This window comes from Typopeltis vanoorti, chromosome 3 (assembly GCF_054136105.1).
Source record: "Typopeltis vanoorti isolate ZY-2024b chromosome 3, IOZ_Tvanoo_1.0, whole genome shotgun sequence".
Taxonomy (NCBI): Eukaryota; Metazoa; Arthropoda; class Arachnida; order Uropygi; family Thelyphonidae; genus Typopeltis; species Typopeltis vanoorti.
The window spans coordinates 68714368-68739004 of NC_143551.1; the positions used below are offsets into that span (position 1 = coordinate 68714368).

The 24637-nt window shown below is 34.1% G+C and overlaps 1 protein-coding gene across 1 annotated transcript in view; it reads left to right on the top strand.

The window, feature by feature from the left end:
• The first annotated feature begins 2489 nt into the window (after nucleotides 1–2489).
• The window catches only part of LOC150108241 (putative adhesion G protein-coupled receptor E4P), a 32302-nt gene continuing 10154 nt past the window's right edge, over nucleotides 2490–24637 (top strand). The window contains exons 1-9 of the mRNA XM_090415695.1: nucleotides 2490–2608; nucleotides 8685–8752; nucleotides 9067–9246; nucleotides 11610–11786; nucleotides 13078–13245; nucleotides 21627–21676; nucleotides 21774–21868; nucleotides 23849–23951; nucleotides 24102–24258. Coding sequence (XP_090271821.1) covers nucleotides 8692–8752; nucleotides 9067–9246; nucleotides 11610–11786; nucleotides 13078–13245; nucleotides 21627–21676; nucleotides 21774–21868; nucleotides 23849–23951; nucleotides 24102–24258 — 991 coding nt within the window. The 5' untranslated portion in view covers nucleotides 2490–2608; nucleotides 8685–8691. The remainder of the gene's footprint in view (nucleotides 2609–8684; nucleotides 8753–9066; nucleotides 9247–11609; nucleotides 11787–13077; nucleotides 13246–21626; nucleotides 21677–21773; nucleotides 21869–23848; nucleotides 23952–24101; nucleotides 24259–24637) is intronic.

Below are 24637 nucleotides of genomic sequence, written 5' to 3' on the forward strand. Positions count from 1 at the left end.
TGAAGCTATTTTACGTAAGAGTAGAAAAGTTGAGACCATGTAAACTGAAAACACAATATGATGATTGTAGATAAATAATATATATGTTTGTTATAGCTAACAGATAAGAACTATAAAAAATGCTAAAGTACACGTCCTAAAACACTTAACTGATATAATTATTTGCTCCAATAGACCAGACAGGGTCAAAGCTAGTGATGGGCAAGTTCATTTAAGGGGAGAAATAAAAAAAAAAAAACTCCCATTTACAAAATAATAATAAAAAATATTAAATTACTAATAAAATAAATAAATAATGATAATAATAATAATTAAAAATCGCATAATCATAAAAAAATTAACTATAAAAGTGTCTATTTTTAAAATATCATTTTACTTTCTTGAGACTAAGAATTTTCCTCATGGAAAAAAACATTCCTTTTATCCTATTCTCTGTTTAACTTTGCGATAATGAAGTAACGTATTCATGGAAATCGTTTAATATGTCATATTTATCGATGAGTAAAAGATTAAATATGACTTCACTTCACAAAATGTAGAAATAACACGGAAAATGGTTGAAACTGAAATAATCGCTTTTTATGATAGAAATTGCATTAGAACAAAAGGAAGTTTTTGATCTAATATTAAGAATAAAAATTAAGCGCCTACATGCAATAATATTCTCAAGGATGATTTTTATAAGGAAAAAAAGATCGCGCAAAATGATACCGAATGAGGAAAACTAATAACATTGCTCCCCCCCCCACCTTCTCAAATATTAATATTAATATTTGAAATATTAATATCTCAAATATTAATAAATATTTGAATTATAGGATTTCGGTTAAAAATTTGTTCCGCCATTCCATTTTTGGTTTAAAATGAATTCTATTTAGTAACATAATTAAGTAAAATATATAAACGTATCTGGTACAAATTGACTATGCAAGGTACATTAGGCAAAAATGTCTCTGCAGTTCTGTTGCTGCGATAATGAATGACAAAACTATATAAGAATACTGTTGTGAAGAGAATGTTAGTTTTTTTTTTTTTTAGTTATTTTAATTATTATGTTTGTTTTTCAGTTGATCTCGATTTAGCTGTTTTTTCCCCCGCTGTTTCAAGGTCATTTATATTTTGCATATAAATATGCATACTCTCACAGGAGGAGAATTCAGTGCGAAGAAAGAACTTATGTGTGTAACTATCTTGTGTTTACCCAGGAAACACTCTTAAATAATCAGATAAGAACCAACAGTTATATAAATCCCTATAAGTTCAGTATTACATATGTTGTAGGACGCCTTCCCCAAATAGAAATGAAGATAATGAGTCACTTAATATCAATATAGCACGCGCACACACACACACGCGCGCATACAATGAAGATCTCTAGCTTTATACCTTTATAAGTACAGTAGTTATAATCTTTAGATTTCAGGGATACCATCATTCCTCCACTTTCATTAAAGCTCTAATGAAAAAAAAAAAAAAAAAAGTTACTAGTCAACATACACATTTCAACTTTCAACCTCCCGAATCTTCTCTTCAGTTCCATCTACATGTCTTCTGGACAGCCTGTTTCCTCGTTGTTTTCCTCCATGACTACAACTTCTAGCTGTTCAAGGAATGTGAATATGCTAGCACATTCCTTAAATCCTTACCCGTATACGCACTGATGTATTACAGGTTTTGCAACCTGTAGTGCATGGGAAGACGATTAAAAAAATCTCTCATGCGTTTTAGTTTTATTCATATCAGTTGTGTGCTGATATATACCGAGTGGAGTGCTATTTATAATTGTTTTATATCCGGTGCTAATTATGAAACATTCAAATGATAAATGAACTGATAAAAGCATTGTTAATATAAACTGCCTCTTATCGATGCGAGAATACATCGGAACACAATTATGCCATAATGAAAGAATTCACTTTTGAAATACAAGTTTAGTTTTTTTTTTCTTTTTAACATTTAAATTTAATGTGATATCCAATAAGTGTATTTATATTCTCACTATATAGTTTTATTTGGAATCTTTCTAAGATTATAGGCATCGTAATTTCAACATTTCTTAACATTTCGCTTTTGCTAATACACTGTATGGTTGATAGATGGAGCCACGTATCAAACAAAAACAAACAAGCAAAAAAAATGAAACGTTTATGCGATCTTCAGTGATTACTCGATATTGGGAAAAAAACAAAAAAAACAATACGTAATCCATTAGTTCTTATGTAACATTTATGGTGCCTGAAAATCGGTCTCTAAACTAAACTATAAAGTTATGCAACTCATAATTAAAAGATAAATAAAATCATTCTTATACATTTTCATTGATTGCTAAATAAAGTTCTAGAAAAAGTGTTCTAGCGAACATTTTTTCCTTGTCTGTTTCACAAAACAAACTCCTGTAGACATGGTGATGATCTGCCACCTGGTGGTTATAACAATGCACGTAATTTGTCATATACATCTTATAATAGCTGTTGTGTTTACTCAAGACTCATCACCATGGGGATCACAGTTTATGTTTTCGTAACCTGGCACACTTACAAACATCGTAAAAACAACAGAATAGAAAGTGTCACATAACAAACATCTACGTATGTGGTGGTCACAACACGTAAGTACTATTTTATAATTTTTATATTCTTTATAACTTTTGATTTAAGTTACCTTAATGATCACTATATTCTGATTTTTATTAATGACTTTTTTAAAATTAACTTGTACTTGTTTCAGGTCACTAATTAGTGATGATACATTACTATAATACACACAAAAAAGATATTAATAAGGTAGAGTAGTGTGGTGCACTCATAAAAAAACTCCTGAGTGAAGGGATTAAAAAAAATCTGACAAATATAGCGATGCACTTTATCCACTCGTAATTTCAACAATGTAAGAGATATAATGATCAACAGGTCCCTTATAGTCCCATTTATATTTATATAAATCAATTTTTAAAACGTTGGGGAAGGTCTGTATTGATGTATTGGGAAAGGTACGGCATTCAACTTAATAAATGTGGGAGTTCATAGGTGGTCCTATGTTTATATGTCAATGGGAAAATTCAAATAACAAAGAATCAAAGCGTATGTAGCATTGACTTTAAAATGAAGTACTTAAAAAAAAAGGAAAAAAAAAACAATTCAATTTATTAAATTCTTAACAGGGAACTGGGGTTCCAAATTTGTATAAGATATAAGATACTTTAAATGATATTTAACCGTCATTTTAAATAAGGACGTAATTTACTGAAAATTATAATCAACAAAAGACAAATCCTATTTACAGCTCTTAACACATTTGATACGTTGTTTACAATTTCATGGCGGACCGCACTGCTGTTCCTGGGTCTTTTTCATCTACCATAGTTTAGAGTTTATCCTTAATCAAATAAATAAATAGCTTTTGCTATCCATATGAAGGGCTTTACAATTTAAGCAGTTAAATCTTAATTACCATTTTCAGAACAATTAAGTATACTATTTAAATTCACCTAAGTAGTACTTGTTGATCCTCTCAACTTGAATCTCGTCTGTGGATTGAACTTTTAATTATATGTTAATACTGTTAATATATATTAACAACAACAATACACTTAACACCGATTGATGAACTTCCTCATTTACAGAAGACTCTGGTTTCCCCTAAAGCACTTCAATGACATACCCTTCATGGGGTATTTTTCCATTTCCTAAATAAAGTATTTGAGCATTAGTATATCCAATGCCACACTGAAATTGAAATATATGATGTTCAAATTATTCCCTGCTTTCCGTTTCTTTGCCTGAATATTCTTTTATTAAGAAAACTGTATGAGTCACAGATAAGAAAGATGACAAGCTGGATATTACTATGGTGCTTAGGGCTTACACCATGAAAAAACAGAAAGTAAACTATAAAAATAAATTCTTCGAAATGAAGTAGCAATGTAAGTCTATCCAACAACTGGGTGCCATGCGTCCTAAAGTATTCCTTATGCGGTGTTTTAATTTAATTTGTAAGCATCAGGCATTGATATCTAAACTTATAATAGAAGTATTTTTGCTAGAAAACGTCATTATTTTTACTAAAATAAAAAATACTTTACATTTCATAGTTATACTTTAAAAATGTTTCAAGAAATGATTTCGTTTTCAAATATTTCATTAATGCTTTTGATTATGTAAAAAAAACACAAAAAAAATAATATAAACAAATTACTAATAAAAACGTTAATTAATACAGTTACAGTAGCCCCCCTACATAATTAAATATAATTGACATGATTTTTATCCACATCTTGCACTATGAAAAACAGGCTATTCCTAAGGGTTATTACATTGTTCCCTCAACATAACCTGACTGACCGTTATGCTTATAAAATTAGAACAAAATTTTGGGTAGCAAAATTTTGTTCTAATTTTATAGTATGCAAGTCCTATCTTTGCGTTTGCTGTAAAGATATGATTGTACATCCTTGTATTACCACATGTCAAAGTCCTTTGAGTTTTTCAATGAATCCTTGTCTGGTCTTATAATAGTAATGACTGTTATAGCATTTAACGAATCTCCTTTGAAATTTTATGGATATTTCATTTTTACTTGGCATATATTTAAGGACATGAATTAAGGATGATCACAGATACGAACTGACATCGGAATACTTTTGTTCGAATTCTTTATTTTGGAAGCACGCTCTCCGTCTATTGGAATTAGATCACTCCAAATTTGCAAATCAGTCCACTTGTTCTGTTTCTTAATTTATTTTATTTTTTTTTATAATAACATATTTTATTTTCTTTGTTTCTTGCAGAATGTCATCATTGTTTTTCTTTGCTTCATATTTATTTGCCTGATTTATTCTATTGCATTTACTCGTCTTTCGGAAATCTCTGGCGGTCTATCGATTGTGTCGTCCTGTATATCTGAAATTATTAAAAATTTCCTCTCTTTTTATTACTTCTGGATGTTCTGTTTCTTTAAAACCTTCAATCAGGGTATTATAATGATTATAAAGAACTGGAGTAGGATATAACTTTTTCTTATACCATTTTTGAACTGAAATGCAATAAGTTGTTTCATTTTTAATTGCCGCCATATGTTATTAATGCTGTGAAGCATTTAATTTTCGTGTTGAATTCAGCATCTGTTTGATAGCGTAACTTCAAACCAATGGCAACAATTTTGCGATAAAGATTTTGTGCCATATGAAATAAACAACCTGTTATAGTTGTTGATGTAAATATGTCAGAAAAAGCGTTGATAGTTGCTTTCTCGAGATCAACCGTTAATGTTTCGGGATCTAATGATGAACGTAAGCCCTTTACGGCAGTGAATAATCTGTTGTAAGTTAATTAATAAGTCAAAAAGCCGCCATGGGATCCTTAGGGGTCTCATGCCAGTCCCAAGTCTGGATAAAGGAGGAGGATCGGTCAGAATGAGTGTCGATGCTCTGACTGTAAAGAAAAAAACACGATCGTTATCTGATGCTTATACGATCAACAGCTACAATATGCCGGCTCGGACGTCGCCCGAATTAACATGGACCGCGATACCTATCGAGCGATTCCATATCGTATTCTGGTGGTGGTATCGGCTTCAATTCTTCAGTCAGTTTCCTAACGCTATCTAAATCTAGCTTTTTTTCATATACCTCACTAGAGTATCTTGTCCACCGCTGTACAATTTTATTTTTATTCATCAATACTTTGCCCTTTTTTTTTTTTTTGTTTTTATCTGTGGTCTGTTTTGGTTGCCACTTTCTATTAATGGTTCTGATCATTTTGTACACCTCCCTAGTTTTATGCTCTCCATAGTGCTGTTTTATATTATTGCATTGTGCTTCTAACCATTTCACCTTATTCATTCTGACTGCTTTTTTTCACCTTATTGCACTTTCTTCTATACTGCTACTCTATTTGTTCTGATGTATCCCTTCTTATCTTCAACATTCTTTTCTCCTTACTAACTTCAGTGTTTCTTGTATAATCCATTTCTTCTTGATCTTCTCTTCTTCTGGTACTGTTTCTTCAACTGTGTCTTCTATCGCCTTCATTACTCCTTTCACTCTTAGATTCGAATTTTTTTCTTTGTCCACACTTTTAAGTTTCTCCTCTAACACTGTTCTGCACCTTCTTCCTATTTCTGCTTCACTTATTCTTGCTGTCTTCGTTTCTGATGACGGGGTTTATATTTTCTTTTTTAATTTCAACTTGATGTTTGCAATCACTAACCTATGATCCGAGTCTATATCTGCTCCTTGAAAGTTTGACACTGCTGTACTGATGTTATCCATCTTCTTTTAATCATAATCATATCAATCATGTTCTTTCATGGATGTGGCGATGTTCTTTTCCCCCTAAGACTCCCTAAGGATCCCATGGCGGCTTTTTGGTTTGCTTCTTGGCAAATCAGAATTAACTCACAACAGATTATTCAGTGCCGTAAAGGGCTTACGTTCATAATTAGATCCCGAAACATGAATGGTTGATTTCGAGAAAACGACTATCAACGTATATCAACAATATTCTAACATATTTACATCAACAACTATAACAGGTTGTTTATGTCATATGGCGCAAATTTTTATCGCAAAATTGTTGCCATTAGTTTGAAGTTACGCTATCAAGCAGATGCTAAATTCAACACGAAAATTAAATGCTTCACAGCATTAGCATTTTTTCCAATAAGCGATGTTACTGATGGATTTGTTAAATTGACGATCCGCAGCAAAATGTTAATTATTTACACAGCATCTCTTTTAATTTGCACAATTTTTAAATGATTTCATTATGTTACGTATCACTGACAACATTCGTCTTAATAAAGATTTGCCTTTTTAATGATTTTATAATACCCTTTATCATCCATTGATTATTTACAAAAATTAATGCAAACTGTCTTACGGCGAAAATGTTTACGGCCAATTTTCTTGTCACGGTTACTAATAAGGTTGCTTAAAGCTGGGTTAACAGATGGCTTAGAAGCAAGTGTTTACTGGGTATTGATTACTATAATTAGCAGATGTGATTGCCTAGTAAGATGAATAATATATTTTCATACAGAATATTTTAGGGTTTCACTAGCTACATGACCGTTTGGAGTCTGGTCGGACCCCCACACTGGCATCCCAATACGTAGTAGTTATTATTATTTTTATTATATAAGTACTTCCATGGAGTCTGTAGACTCATCGAGGGAGGCCCAAACGATTATGCTAAGATCCAACATTCGCGCCGTATCTATCATACTTTACTTTGAATTTCTTCATAGTCATATGGCACCCACAACAAACTCTGGCAATCTATTCCACTCATCCATCACTCTCCAAGGAAAAAAATATTCTCCTCACACCCTTGTTGACTGGATAAAGGAGGAGGGTCAGTCAATCAGATGAGTGTCGATGCTCTGACTGTAAAGGAAAAACACGATTCAGTTTTCAAGGATGACCTCTAGTTCTCCCGCAAACAGAATTCCTTTGTATTAATCCTGTTCTCTGTGTTTTAACCCTTCAATAATTTATATGTCTCAATCATATCATCTCTTTTCCCTTTTAAACAATTTCTGTAACCTAGAAATCTTCAACTTATCCTCATAAGGTGCATTCCATAGACGTGCCGCCATCTTGGTCGCTAGCCTCTGGATCCACTCCACCTCCTCATCTCCAAGAATCCTAGGTGATCAGATAACTAATACCCCATCTTGACTACAGTATCAGTACTGTACAGTAGTCATGGGGTATTATCAAGGCCCTACAAAGAGGTATAATAACCTACTTATCTCTGCTTGTCAGGATGTTCTTCAATAATCAGATAATACTATGTGCACTCTTGCAATATTCCTTCTGAACTTCAACTTCCCATCTACGAATTTTCCTCCAAATTCCTTGCTTCATCAACTTCCTAGAGTATTGTTCCATCAATATGGTACATAGCTAGTAATCTTTTCACTCCAACATGCATACCCTTACACTTCGCCACATCGAACTGATATCTTTTACGCATACTGCCAGTCTATTTAAATCATCTTGTAAAATTTCAACATCATCTTTATTGATAGCTGCTCCACATTTTGCATCATCTGTAAAAAAACTGAATGGTTCTACTCAGATCATTCCTATGTCATTAATAAGCAAATGAAATAGTAGTGGCCCAAGAACAGAGCCTTGCAGCACGTCACCAGTCACAGCTACTCCTGAATGGTAATTACTACTGTAATAGTAGTAATTTTTTCGTATATAAAATTTTGATGTTGCTGTTTTGCACGTAAAAGAAGATTATGTTATTATTATCATACTTTAGGATGGATAACCTGTAACCTTAATAACATAAAAATTATTTTAAAAAAATGTTGAGAGAGCTCATTAGGTTGGGATTAGAATTATGGTAAGCAACTCGCCTATGAAGACAGTATAGTTTGTATGTTAATGAATTGTGTTCTTCGGTTAGGTTCTTTTTTCAAAAAAAAAAAAAAATTGAAAAAAAAAGTCAACCATACTCTCCGACTAATGACAAACAATAAGAAAAGGAATTTGAGTTTTTAGTTGTTGGAACAGGATACAATAAGATACGAAACTTAAGTTGAAACAAATGCAATTTGAACGGCAAAAATGCACTAATTACATCTATGGGTATAATTTGAGAACTTGAAACGCATTGTGAATGTATTACTAAGTTTTTTTTTATCAATATGTTTTTTTTTAATTTCCTTAGTTCAGAGATGCAGAGCCGGGTATTAGTTCTACTCTTCTTTGGTTTTATTCCCGAAACCAGTGGAGAAGGTAAGAATTGACTTTGTTATATAAACTTTCCATCGTAGAATTCTTAATATTGTGAGGACAAACATAATAATTGCATGAAATTTACTGATCATTTCCTATTTCGAAGCATATCCAATATTCAACATTATTATTCCATTCTTTGAAGTTAAATATATAAACATGAAGGAAAGGTACATTGTATAAATATCTAAATTTTGCATAAAAGATAAAAGATAGTAGCAATTCAAGTACTAATTAACTATCTGTTTTTCTAAGTATAAAGTGGATCTAAGGAAGTCCACTAACAAGAAAACAAAATAAATTTTTTCCCTTAGGTGTTGATGGAGGTTGGACGGACTGGAGCATCATGGCTGATTCTGAATGTGATAAATACTGCGGAGGTGGAACCCAGACGAAAGTGCGAACGTGTACGAACCCTAAACCCCAGAGGGGTGGGAAAGATTGTGCCGGACCATCTGAAGACAAAATCGCTTGTAATGAACAACCATGCGATGGTGAGAATTATAACTTTTTGATTTTCTCCTCTCTGATTTGTTTCAAACAGAAGATATATTTACGAGATTTGTTCATTTTGGAAAAATTTAAGATTTTTTTTTTTTTGGAATTCTTTATTTGAAAACTTTCGATATCATACAAATAAAGAATCCTGTAAAAAAATAAATAAAAAATCCTATTGTTCTACGCAAATGTTTTCTCATTATTTTTGAGTAGTCAGGGACATCGTTAACCGGCGGATATTACAATAAGCTGAATAATGTAGAATAAATATTGAGCAATAGTTTGAATTACGTATTTTCCTATTTAAATCGTCATTGAACAGATTTTAAAGCTAGTATGATATCCGTTCAGGTTAGGTGTCGTGAAACAACGTCATGGATTTACCAAGAAAGACAACAGACATAAACAATCAGCCAACGAATTGTAAATAATCGGAACATTAGATGAAATAGGAGGCCAAAAGAAGATGAAAACAAAGTTATTGTTATGAAACAGAAATGGCACAAGAACGTGCATAACATCACAATACATCTGTAGTCAATAACACACCATCCGTATTCTGTATGTCTTAAATAAAGAGATTAGAAAAAAATAAAATAAAATGAAATCGTTTGTCGATGAATCAACATTCTAGTTGTGCTCTTTTGATTAGAAGGACAGGAGGATAGAAAAAGACACGAATATTCTCTGTACCACTGCGTTCAGCGAGAACTTTGCAGCCTCCAAGAAGTATTATGAGCATGTCTTCTAGAAACACATTGGTCTCATAGTACTAGTCAACACTAAGATATGTCTGCAATATCCCAATATATACAGTAAATATTGCTGTGTAATCCAATGTACTCTATCTCGATATACTGTTACTTAATATGTGATGGTCCATCCTACTAGCAGCGTTTAGTTTGAACCATTTCATAAGTGGTAATTTCTGAATGGTCTCAAGGCATATAGATACATACATTTATTGGGAGCATTTGTAATAAGATTCATCTTATTACAAATGCTCAGTAATATCTGTAGCATCATCATCATCATCATCATCAACAACAACCATGGGTCCAATGCCCGTAGGTGTCTGCTGCCATCTTGATATGATTCTATTGCATTCTATTTTGTGCAAGATGACTCAGTTTGTGCATAGAGTTTCCGCACCATTTGACGATGTCATCGGCCCATTCTCTGTTTGGTCTTCCTCTTTTGTTCTTTGCTTCAATCATTCCAAACAGCAACGTTTTCAATTTTCTTTCATCATTCATTCTACATAAATGGCCAAGTAGACGTAGTTTCCTTTTGATTATTTTCAGGATCAGGCTTTCTTTTGGTTGTATTCGTCTGTAGATTTCCTCATTGTTCACTTTCTATATCCAGCTTATTCTCAAGATCTTTCTATAGCATTTCCTCTCAAATGCCAATATCCTCCTTTCAGATTCTCTCAGGAGTACCCAGGCCTCGCATCCATAGAGCATGCTGCTGAAGATACAGGTTTCTACAATGCGCAGTTTAGTTTGCATCTTTATAGCTTGGCTCTTCCATATTTTGTACATGGCTTTTAAAATAGTTATTGCTCTGGCTATTCTAATTTTTATCTCTTTTTTGGGGTCCGTGTCATATGTCATGTGGCATCCAAGATAAGTGAAGGGTTCCACATTTTCCAGTTGAAATCTGTCCATCGTAACTCTGTTCCGAATATCATTGTTTTAGTTTTTTCAAAGTTGACATTTAGTCCATATCTTTTTCCTTTGTATAGTGTTTTCAATGTCTGTTCCAGCCTTACTGCGTCTTCTTCAATCAGGACGATGTCATCTGCAAAGCAGAGGTAGTTTATTCTCATGTCATTTATTGAAATGCCTCCACCTTCTTCTTTAATCTTATCTAGTGTTCTTCCCAGATGTATGATGAAGATGATTGGTGATAATGGGTCCCCTTGTCTTGTGCCTTGACTAGTGGCAAACCAATCTTCAGTCTCACCTGCTATTCTGATTTTTGCTTGTGCTTGGCTGTTTATATCTTTCAGCAGGCGGATCAATTTATTGTCCACACCATAGGATTCCAAGACAGCCCATGTTATATTTTGGTCAATATTATCTACTTTAGTTTCAACCGAGATGGTTGAAACTAAAGTAGGTGCTAGAAATAGTCGGTGAAAATTTCTGAGAAAGTGACCAATGAATATCATTTTTGTTTATTATTTTACGATTCAAATTACAATCGGCCATTTTGTCTCATAGAGCAACTTATTTAAATCCTTTAGTGACAGACAAAGCCAAATGTTCCTGTACAAAGTTTAATGAACGAGCCTGTTCAATTATTATATTAGACGAGCCATAAAAATACTTAATATTATTTTATTTTTTAATAGAAATGATCAGACAGCATGAGTGGACCGAATGGAGTCCTTGTAGTATTAGCTGCGGAAATGGAACTACCGAAAGAATCAAATTATGCGTCAATGCAACAAGTGGTTTCGTCTGTGAGCGAAAAGAAGGCCTCAGCGTCGAAACTAAGCCATGTTGGGATTGGTACAGAGATTGCCCTAGTAAGTTGCTTTTGTCAATCAATAGTTAACCAGAGAACTTTTTGTACGCTTTTTATTTTTCAAGTAGCTTTACGAATTTGTTAAACCTTCGTGTAGGGAAATATTTTTTGTTGCTTGTTTTTGTCTCCAGGAAACTAGTTTTTAACCACTTAGGAAAAACCAACAATAGAACGAAACTCTATTTCAGACAATAATACGATTTAGGCTTTAGGAACACGCTATAACAACAATTATCTACTGTCCCAAGTCTTGAAATCATCAGTAGTTGTGCGCTTAGCTACAGTGAAGACCAGAGGTTGATGGAGGCTAGCTACCAACCGATTTCCAAAAGTTAGTTATGGCTAAAGGAGTTCTGCCTATTCCTTTTGGAGAATGAAATGGCAAACTGTTGCTATTCTGAAATCTATATTGAAGCCTTCATCCTGTTTGATCATGTTTTAAAGCTTTTGTTATTATGTTTTATAATTAAAAAACTTCTTGGATCATCTAAAATATATATAAAAAATAGTGGTACAGCAGTTCTGGAATTTAAAACTACATGTCGTTCCCACCCAAGTTTCACCGCTCATATCCAATATGGAGTTACCCAGTCTTAGCTTCATATATGAAGCTCTCTTAATAAACTGATTAGACTATATTTTGTTTAGCAGCAGTAGGAATATACAGTATAAATTTAGTGATGCCTTTCAAAATTGTAAATTAGTTTCAAAACTATAACGTTATCTCTCACTAACAACAGTAACAAATAAAAATATTCGATTTTTGTTGCGTGTTCAAAAACAGTTAGAAATACACCGCCATCTTGTGTTCCTAATCCTAATTAAATATCATTGTGTGAATCGTGAGTCCCGTGATCTGTTTTTCTAAGTCATCGCGTTAAAATCCTCAGTATCGGTGAAAAAAAAAGTAATTCCTGTACCAGCTATCTATTAACAAGGAAACTAGGTCGGGAAAAAAAAAGCCGAGAAAAAGTTTCTCTAGTCAATCTGTCACGATCCTCCACCTGCTGATACGGAATAATGAAAATTACAGGCAAGCTACCCAAGCATCGCTTAGACATATTTAAATATATTGTTATTTATAATATAAATTAGATATATAATATATAACAGAAAATATATTATTATTATTTCCGAAGTTTAATTCTAAGTCATTATATAAAGTTTAATCATAAATTATTACTTAAGAACCGTAATAATGTATTAATTAATTAATATTAATTTAATAATAAGCATACTATTGTGTATATAAATTACCAAAATGCCAAATTCATGGATGGATTTTTGTTTAGGTCCTTGTGATATGAAGAACACTCTTTATGAGGATTATGAAGATTTAAAGCGATGTCCTGAGCGTAGCAAGTGCAGTTATGAACTGGACGAAGAAAAGAAACAACCTTCAAGAGCATGCACTTGTATAATGGGTTATGAACTGATAAAGTCGACGTGGGTTTGTCTTCGTAAGCAAAGAACAGTTTTTATTATGCATTATTATCATTAGCATTAGAATCTAACTGATGCAAATCGAGTCATTCAGATATATTTAGAACATTTGTGTGCGTATACACATACCAGACACTGAATTAGAAACTTTTATTCAATACCGTGTTGGACCTTCTTTAGCGTTAATTACAGCGCAAATGCGGTTTGGCATTGATTCCACAATTTGTTGGATTGCATCTACGTCTACATACCCGACCTTCACCAGATAGTCCTTTAACCGGACTTTGCTTCAGGATCTCTTTTTCTGTACATTCTCGATAGGGATTCAGATCCGGGCTTTGTGGTGGGAAGATGGTGGAAGTCGCTGTCATGTTGGCTGAACAATTCTTGAGCGATAGGCAGTAGTATTGTAGTTCATGAAACAACCGTCTCTTGGCAGAAAAAAATCAACATTGCAGGATGGACTTGATCGGCAACAATGTTCAGATGTTCCTTGGAGGACATCTGACCTTCCAGCAATATCAGGGAACTTGTTCCTTACCAACAGAACATGCCCACACCACCTCCAGAACCTTGAATTCTATTCATAAGGCAAGCTGGGTTCATTGCTTTATGGGGCTCCCGCTAAACTTTCTGCCTACCGTTGGTACAGAACAAGGTGTACCGTGACTCGTCGAACCGTAAGCTTTTTTTTTTTCCCAGTCTTCCAGCATCACGGTATTCCTGACACCAATAGACGAACTTTCCGGTTCTTTGCAGAAATCGGTGGTTTCCGTATAAAGCATGCGACTGCCAATACTAATCCTCTTCAATTCCCTGCGCATACGTCGGTGAGATATGAGTCGGAAACAGCCTTCATTAAATGCTTTCGTCAATTGCTGCACAGAGAAAGTTCTATTTCCCCATACAAGCCTACTCAGACGATAGCGATTTCGTTCCTGGAACACTGTCTTAGGACCACAGTACGCCTCAAATGCAAGCAATGTGAGTTATTTTTGCACTCATGAAACACGCGGGATATCTCACCTTTTGAGAAATCAGTTATCTCTGTTGCTTTGAAAATTGTGGCTCCAGCCAGGTACAGCAGGCATCCACAATAAGCCCTTTATCGAACTCCCGAAAGACCTTTTGTTTTTCCCATTGTGATCAACACTGTTGATGATTACTGACCAGCAGCAACATGTGACCAAGTATTTTGTATATATGGTGCGTGAGTGACGTTTACGTATATCTGCATAAAGGTTTCTAATTCAATGGTCTGTGTGTGTGTGTGTGTGTGTGTGTGTGTGTGTGTGTGTGTGTGTGTGTGTGTGTGTGTGTGTGTGTGTGTGTGTTTATTAAACTTGGTGTATTATATATTTGAAAGAAATAGACAATAGAACATAGAGAATAGACAATAGAACGATAAATGAATGACCGAGAGGAGTAGTTTTTTTTGTTTTTGATAACAGAGGTAATATCATAGCTCAAAGATCACTTTATAACTTTATAACGATGACAATATAACTCCAATTTCAATTATATGAAGTATATTGTCATCGGCAATCCAGGAAATGGTATCATTTGGATTCCGCTCTTTGATGAACTTGCCTACAGTTTTGTTTCTTTGTGATATTCTAAGGAGACCTTGCTTGGTAGTTTCTGATTAAGTTCCACATAAGGTTTTGCTCCAACTCGACGATTGATGGGTTTTGGTTATCTCTTGTGTGTTTAAGGTAGAAGCTGTAGATGACGGCCTTGACGCAGATGAAGATTAAGTTACGTATTCTGTCTCTCCTCTTCTGTATGAGTAGATACCAATAGTCTTTTTGGCTGTGGTTGTATAGGTGCTAGAGGCAATGCTTAGGACTTAGGTGATAATCACTTTGTTTTCAGGACAAGTCTGATATGTATACCTGGAACGTTGCAGAAGAGACAGATCAGATTGGAATTTGTAGAGGTTAGCTAGAGTTACCATGATTTTATGCCATAGCCTCCACTGTACGTGTGTATCTGATCTGGCACATAGATTAGTTTCTATGTTTCGGAGTTTCTAGAAGCAATTTGGATTCCCTGATGCTTGGCTATATCTGGAAAAGCTTTTATAATGGCAGCTTGTACCTGTTGATATCGTTTTTTTTTTCTGTTTGGGGGAGATTTTCATTGGTACGCATGTGAACGTTTTCCACTTTAAGTTTATTCCTGTCCAGTTCCATGGAGGGAAAGGAAATTACTGGCCAGTTGTGGGGACGTAATATATTCCTGTTTGTAAACAGTGGTTCTGTAAGTGCAGAGTTGACTCTATTAATCCCTTCAGTGTGCAACGAGATTCTGTATTTTTAACGCTGTAGAGCAGTCGTCGGTACAATAAGCTTAAGCTTGGCAATAAGCTTGGCTGCGAGCGCCAAGACGCTCGCGGGCGCTGCGTTGCCGATTCCTCCTGATTTAAATAATTAAACTTAAAATTACAATCGGCATCAATGGTTTTAAAATGTCTTTCTAGATTACTTTTTTTAGAAATTCGTGCTAATTGTTAACATGAATATTCTTTAACCGTATTCATGTTAACATCCATCTCTCAGATCAGATGTGAGCGCCCGAGGACCTCTGATCATAAGTAGTTTGAGTTGTTGACGCAGTGGCGTAACTAGAGGGGGGGGGGGGGGTTGCGAAGTCAGCCACGGGCGGCACTTTTCACGTGAGATAATTTTATTTTTCGACGATTCTTCTATTTATGTTAACTTAGTAATTTTATTACTTAATTAATAATTAGTTTTCAACAACTATACTTACAACTAAAATAAACATAAACATAGTGTTTTAATTTCTTTCCCTACGTCGTTTTGACTTTTTGTAATATTTTTGGTGTGTCTTGAGAAGGGCGACAAACTCAGGGATCGCCCCGGGCGGGAAGAGCCCTAGTTACGCCACTGTGTTGACGTTATCTAGTTATCAATGCGACCGCTCTCACTACCCTACTATAGTCGGCACGAAACTCTTGTAGTTTCTCTATTCGGCTATGAAATAATGTTGGATTCAATATTCACTTAATTTGTACCATCACGTATTATATTTGCAGTGTTTTTTCTTTATGTTTTATCGCATTTTAGCACATACTAGTAATGAATGTATCTCTCAGATATACTGCGATCTACGCTGCAAAATTACCGCTGCGAGCTCCAAAGCATCATCATCATCATCATCATCATACGTATCAAGGATTTAGGCCTAGTATGGCCTGTTCCGGCCTTAGAAGTCATCGTTGAATCGTTTAAGAGGACGTACTGGTTTTCTTTTTCCTAATGGCTTGTACTTTAAGGCTTGTTTTGGTAATCTTTCTGTTTTCATTCTTTGAACGTGTTCCATCCATTTATGTTTATATTTTTTAATTTTTTCAATTACTGGTTCTTGGTTTAATTCTTTCATAATATCTTCGTTTCTTTTGTGATCAAATAGGGTATACTTTGCAGTTTTTCTCATAAACTTCATTTCTGCTGTTGTTAATCTTTGTTTGTCTTTTTGTTTTATTGTCCAGATTTCGCTTCCATACATTAAGACCGGTAGGGCTAATGTATTGTATACTTTTAGCCTGGTTTGTTTTTGAACTAGGTTTGGTTTAAATATAGAGTTAATTACTCCTGTTATTTTTAAATATTTTGCAATTTTTAAGTTTATATCTTTTTCATTTTCATATGTGATCATACATCCTAGGTAGTTAAATGAATTCACCTGTTTTAAGATCTTGTTATCTATTACTATTTAAGTTCTTGCTGGATCTTGTCGTTTAAAAGCCATAGTTTTTTGATTTTTCCGTTGATATTATCATACCATAATCTTTGGATATCTCATTTAGATTTAAAATAGCTTTCTGTAAGTTATCTTCAGAATTTGTAATTATTATTTGGTCGTCTGCAAAGAGGAGAGTGTTTAAGTTAACTGTAGGTGAAAGTTTAATTCCTTGATGTAAATTTTTACTCCATTTTATTATTATTTCATTTAAGTAGATATTAAAAAGAGTTGCTGAGAGGGGACATCCCTGTCGGACCCCTTGGTTTATCTCTCTTGTATATGACAGCTCCAGTTTACAGTAATTTCTTCGAGGGCGTATTAAAATTCACTGCGGGCACCATGACGCTCGCGGGCACTGCGTTGCCGACATCTGCTGTAGAGCATTCTGTAAAACAGGTAATTTCAGAGATGATGGTACACTACTGACCATTCGAGGATTGCAGACAGTGTGTGCGCGTGCGTGTTCGTGCGCGCGCGCTATCGAAATGCATTTTTAATTAAGTATAGTTTCTGGGAAATTCCGGACAGCGATGAGCACTCTGATTCCTTCAGTGTAGCGCGCGTGCGGCCCCGGACATCTAAGGACATCACAGACCTGTTATTGCTCTGTCTCGTGCGCTTGTTGAATCATTTAATTAATTGAATCATTAATAAATCATTTAATCAATTGAATCATTAAAAATCATTTAATTAATTGAATTATTAATAAATCATTTGATTTAATCAATAATTTAATTTAATTAGTAGGATGCCGTTGAATCCTATTGGCGTCAGTTTTCTAATTAGAATCAACTGTATTAAAAGCCTTAGTTAAGTTCATAAGGATGAGCACTGCATATTTGTTCTTTTGTCACGAGAGTTATTCCATTTGTCTAAATTCCTCGAGTAAATCAGTTGTAGTTTTTCCTTTCTTATTACTCAACAGCTGTTATTGGTGTTTTTTTCCGCCAATTATTATTATTTTTTTCTACCAGGGATATTGGAGATGAGATGAGTTGGCAGCTATTCATGTCCTTCTTGTTTCTGTTTTAATAAACTCGACCAATGAGAGCTGTTTTTAATTGAGAAAGGCAAATATAGAAGGGCACAGGTTAACCTGCCGTAACCAGTGTTCTGGATTTCTTAATTTACTGATGAATCTATAATGCATAGTCTAGTGAATCGCTTGAGTTCCAGTACAGATTTTTATTGTTTATTAAATTTTATGTTTAATGCTATACTCGTAAAGTCATGATCAGCCAGTTTTCTTTTAATGGTGTAAATGTGTTACTCACTGTCTGGTGGAATACGTTGATCTGAATCGATGCATGAACTAACCAGATTTTTATCTGGTTATATCTGTTATACGAGTGATATCTGTTATAGCATTTGCACATTTGTATATGGCTAGTAGATTCAGGCATTTTGTTGTAGACGGAGATCCGTAGTCAGCTGTTCCTATCAAGACTCATAACAGTTTGATTATCGTGGTTTAAAGTGAGAGTTTGCATTTCTAAAAGGAAAATCATTATGCTAGTAAAGTGAGCGTTCTCTGATATCCTTACTCTATTTTCAAAACATTTACATTCTTCTGCTGTAAACAGGAGAGTTCTTTTGTAACACTGGATGTTGAATTAACATATTAGTTATGGATAGTTTCCCATTTTGTATGGCGGTTTCGGTTAGGATTAAAATATCTAAATGTCTCATAGGGTTTTGGAAATAGGTCTGCAGGTTCAGCGAGTGTTTTTTAATATTTTAAATATTGATGTCAATCGTGTTGATGCCTTTTCTGTATAAAGTTTTATTGAAATTCATGGAAGTCTGCAAGGCTTTTCCTACTTGGCGAAGTATTCCTTGTTTATGGCTTTCCTGAGTTTCAGTTTTGTGCACTGCTTAGACGTCCTTGGTTTCTATTTTATTGTCTAATCCGTCTATTTGTCGTATGATTTCTTGTAGGTTTTTCTATCATCTGGTGTGCTTTGTCTGTAGGTTTATGTTAAAAATTTTCCGTTTTTGTTATCAATTTTTAATTTTAAAATAATCAATTCTATACAAAGTTCGTTATTTTTTTTTTTTTTAGAGTTCAGTTTGCGATATTTTTAAATTGTTACAACGCCTTTAAACGACATTAACATTCTCAAGAACTTTCTCAATGCTATTATGGTTGTATAGAATAGAATCGTATAGAATGGTTCGTGTAGAATCTTCACAATCACTGAATTTTGTTTGTAACTCTCTTTCTCTGTCTCTTTCATAAGATTCTTCAAAAGTTTCTCAATGGAAATTTTAAGTTATTTCCTTTTTCTATTAAAATCAAGTTTACTCATTTGTGATTATTATTCTTATTACGTGGTACTACCAAGGATTTCGAGGATTCTGCACCACAAGTCTACATTACCTAATCCTTCACTTTACACTCGATCACTATGCTATCAAACGTTCACTGTAGTATTTTTGTTTTTAAATGCGTGTGTTCTGTGACCGATTTTTCACTTTGTAGAATGAAAAATCTCAGATTTCCGTAGAACAAACCCTGCTGCTTCCATATGAAGTGAGGTCGACTAACTCACCTTCAGTTGAAAAAGTCATAGAGATTCCTCTTCATTCACGACGCAAATTGAAGTCAGGTAATTTCTAGTCAAAAGTTACAACGTCCTGTCTTCTTCTTACTGCTTTCCGCGTAAAACGTTAAAAGCGCCGACTATGAGTAGCCTCGATCACAAAATTAACAGTGAGAGGTACATACGACGTATAAATAATAGTATGGAGATTACAAGAGAATTACAGTCAACAAATTTGTACATTAGCCATAAAAAATTATCTTTAAATAGTTAATCAGAAACTGGTTATCTCTTCCCTCCTTTTCTCACAATACCACATCGCTTTAGGCCTTCCAATATCATAAATGGGCCACTCCCCCCCCCCCGTTTTATTAAAGTCGCTTTTGCTTTTTAGCTTTTGTGAACTCTGAGTCAAGTTTAAGGAAATGCTTTGATTTGATTTGTGTTATCCTCTCCTCTGTTGAAAAATTCAACTTTGTCTAAAACTCGCCTCTCTCTCTCTCTCTCGCAAAAAAAAAAAAAAAAAAAAGTTATAATTTTAGAAGATTTTTGTTCTGTGGAAAAGTTTACTAAGACGGGAAAACAAACATCCCGTCCATAAATACGTATTTTCTGGCCAGTTTGTCCTTGGGTGTGTCACTACTTTGAAAGATTGCGGATAAAATCCTTTATTTGGGATATCAAAATTTATGACGTGAGTTCTCTTCTGCACACAAAAAAAAAAAGATAAAGAGATTCGAGACCACATGCAGTTGTCCAACAGAATATACATCTCATACCCAGTTTGCTTGTGGGTGATCTAAAACAAAAATAACAATATCCAGTTTGTCTGTCTGTTCTGTGGGGGAAAAAAAAAACCTCCTGCTATCTCTCCGTATGAAAATACTGTTCTGTGGAAAAGGGGTTTATAAGGGGTTTTCGACTGAAGGGCGCTAGCTAGCTGCCCTTCAGTCGAAAACCCCTTATAAATTCGCCACTTCTTTGATTGATTCAAGATCTTTTTACCTAAAGGATACTGCTTGATTGTGCTGTTGAAAGAGGATCATACTATTTTTCCCCTCCAAGAATCTTGGGACATATCGAAAAAAAATTGATATATTAGTTATAGGACAGAGGGTATATTTAGAAGGATGTCACATCAAAAGAAATTAAAGACTAGTCAATGTAATAGCAAACTTATTTTGTATAGAAAATTTCGGTAGTATTAGGTTTTAATGAAGTTACAGAATTTCCTTAGAAAATCTCCAAGAATTTTCAAAGAAATCTCGAAGAACCTCAACTGAGGTAACGAAGAGAGAGAGAGAGAGAGAGAGAGAGAGAGAGAGAGAGAGAGAGACGTGTTTTCTGGTATGCGTTCTTTTTACAGAAACTACGAAATTTAGATGATAAAATAGACAGATAGATAGAAAGAAAAAAAAAACGAAATCTGGATCAAAGCCTAGAAGCATAGTATTACAAGAAGACAGAAGAGTGGTGATTACTTCAAGTAGAAAATCTGAGAATAGTCCCTACTCGGCACACACACACACACACACACACACACACACACACACAAACAATATTTAATCCTTCAAAATCGTTTGCACAGAGTAAACTTACTATCTCGTATCAGTTGAAATAGTAAATAATATATCAGTATTATTCAAATAGCCAAACTACAGTATAAGACTAAGTAGGCTATAACTACCCGATTTCCTGATTATGCGAATGAGGACAGCATTAGCGCAATTAACCAATTTAGAATCGATACGCTCTGAACTGTACTTAACTGGAATGGAAGTATCTCGACGAAAACAACTACATTAGGTTTGCCATCTATGAAATTCCAGTGCTAAATTACTTTACTAATTGGTCGTTTTAATTGTTTGAATAACCAAAATTAATTCACAGCGTAAATAAATGAACACATTATGATGAGATGGCACTGAATAAAAACCAAATCTGTTTTGACATGTACTAAATTTTTACCGGTATTGTTCTTCAGTTCTCATCAAGTAACGTTTAAGATGGGCAGCAAAATTAGTTGTTTATTATTTTATAACAAAATATTCTCAGAAGAGGCATTCAAGTATTCTTTGCCATTTCAGCTCGTCCTCCGCCCAAACCAACTCCTCGGCCGATTCCTACCATGAATCCGGTAAGTTCAAATTGTTGATTAATAGTTTGATTTATGTGTAATTAATTGCTATATGGAATGTGTTTACTGTTTTGTATGTCATCTGTTTTTCATTTAGGTGGAGAAGACGGTGGCGGTGGTTGTTACCAGGACTGCCAGCACTGTCCTACTGATCATGGTCGGTCTTAGCCTTGCACTGTTTCTCCTCATGAGGTAAATGTCTAAATTTAAGAGTTAATTCAGTGGCATCACATCCAAATTCCGAAACAACATAGCTTAGGAAGTCTTAAAGAGCAACGAAAGCTTACATAGGATATATTGAAGGATTTAAAGCTTATAGTTATGCTGCTGTTCATAGTTTTCACGATTAATTTTAAATTACGGTCGTTCAATAGTACTGCACATCTATAACTGCGCAGATGTGCAATAGTACTGCACATGTACGCAGTTATAGACATCAGCGTAGACGACCGCATATGGGTTGGCTTTTATAGGCAGTGGTGGAAGTAAAATAACTTGAAATGTCTAGTTAGAAATTACATGACGTTGAAATCCCGTCAACGACGTGATGACTATTTTCTAGACCTGTTCAATGGAAAAACTGTATTGGTCGGTCACAAACATAAGCGGAAAAGTTTCTTTCAAGCGAAAACTTGGAATTTTTTCCCTTGTAAAATAGACTGAACTCATGCATTTCACTGTAGATACTCGCTACTTAGCTATAGTGTCTTGTTATCAATTCTAGCCCAAATCCAACTTACACAGAGCTAGCAAATGAATTTGTGACCATGCATCAGTTTTACGATTCAGGAATAATTATATACGCCGTATTTATTTTTTTTTTATGTTAAGTTTTTATTTTTATTTTTATAGCACCCAAGCTAAGGAACAGGCTTATTCCAACTTCCATATTTTCATAATTTCTCTACTAAAACTGAAAAACTTGAATAGTCTTAATTTCAACAAATAAAGAATGTTTTGAAGCAGGAGTCCGAGGCTGACTAAATCACATTGGCTTGAAAAGCCCTTACAAATTTCTTCGAACCTATGCATTTCTAATTGACACGTTCATTGCCAAGCTGAAAATTGGAATTTCGTGTGGTGGCCAAATTTTTTTTATTTTTTTATTTAGTTAGCGACGTCCACGCGATAACGCGTGTTCGGCAGCAGGTGAGAACTCACAACACGCGATATCGCGTGATTGGCGATGAACGCGTTAAAGAACAAGGTCATTCTTTCGAATGCATTTAAAAGAATCGAGTCCTTGAATACAACTGTCATTCGAGATAAATAAGCGTCATGTTCCACAGTCAGAATCGATCCAGGTTGTTTATTCTGAACTAAATTACAAAATCAGAAGGAAGAAACACCTGTAAAAATTTCGGATATCTCTCTCTCTCTCTCTCTCTTCTTTGAGCCGGTTCTCAATGAATTGTTATTATTATGAAAATAGAAAAATCGTATAAACCATTAGATTTTACTAAGTGAAGCTAAACCTGTTAAAAACCTTCGTTCAAGTTGCATCCTTGACTTTAATTTGCAGTTTTAAGCCTTCGCTATTGATATGAATACTTTTATTTTTTATTTTGTTGCTTCCTTCCACATTCATACGTCTGACCACCAGCAGAAAGACCGTCATAGGTTAAATTCTAGTCATCAGCTGGAGAACCTTTTTACAATCTTTTATTCAGCTAGTTCCCGAATCAGAGTCGATTTTTGATGCATGCAAGTATGGCTTTTTTGCCAGATATCTATGTTTTTGTAACGTTGTCACTCAGAAAAATCGATATCACAGTATTTCAGACAAAAATATATCCAGTTAGGATACAGGAACTTTATAGTCTCGATGTCTATTAGCCATACTCTCACCGCGAAGTCGGAAAATTTTCTGTAGTCATGAAATCAGCTATCGGTGACGACACAAGGTGGAGCAGGCTACCTACCGATTTCCAAAAGTCATTCAGGGATAAAGAGTTCTGTGTACTTCCCTTACAGAATAAAAAATACTAGAGAATTTACTTTAATTATAAGTGATCATCAGTCTCTAATTAAGAAATAAGGAATAATATCGAAGCAATCATTTAAATGCATTAATATAAGTACTTAATAGCTGAACTTATGCTATAAATGTGTTAACAAAAAATAACATACGTTTTTAGAATAATTCCTAATTTTCTGTTCTAATTGTTTCAGGGTTACGTCTATGGATAGAATCATTCAAATGAATATGGAGATATCGATATTATGTGCCCATTTGGTTTTGTTGTTTCCCAATGAGATGTCCAAAGATAACCCGGTAAGTAGATACTATGAAGGATAAACACAACCCTTTAGTGGGTTTATTGTTATTCTATTCAATACATAGTATTATACACAATTAATATTTAGCATGAAAAATGGTATGTTTTTTTCACTACAAAAGATAAGAATATTTATCTTCCTCTAGACATTCTGCAAAATTATTTCAGTAATCCTTCACTACCTTTTTACGGTTTGTTTCACATTTCTGATGCTGGAAGCCCTTCATGTTTATAGTTTAGTAGCTTTTGTGGTTCCTAAAGATGGAATGCTCAATCGTTTACAGAATATCGTCATAGGCTGGGGTAAGTAAACCATTTTAATGTCATATTTCTTTAAAATCTACCAATTTTTAAATCGGGTTATAGTAGTTAAACGCATTAGAATAGCTTTATTTCATTTTTTCTTAAAATTGTATCATGTTCTAAGTTATTTTCATATTAGTTCGATAAAACGCAGTTTTCTTATCTCCAATATTTAAGTAGTTTTAGTTCTTTCCAGGACAGGAAACTACATAAATATGCTAAGTAGTTGTGGTTTCCACTGGTCGTCAATACCAAGGATTTTATTTTTTATTATTATTATACCAAGGAAGTTATTACAGTATTTGTGAATCCTTGCGAATTCCTTGTAAATATTCTGTTTTTAAGGATTATAATAATTCATGTTTCACTGTTAAGTTTT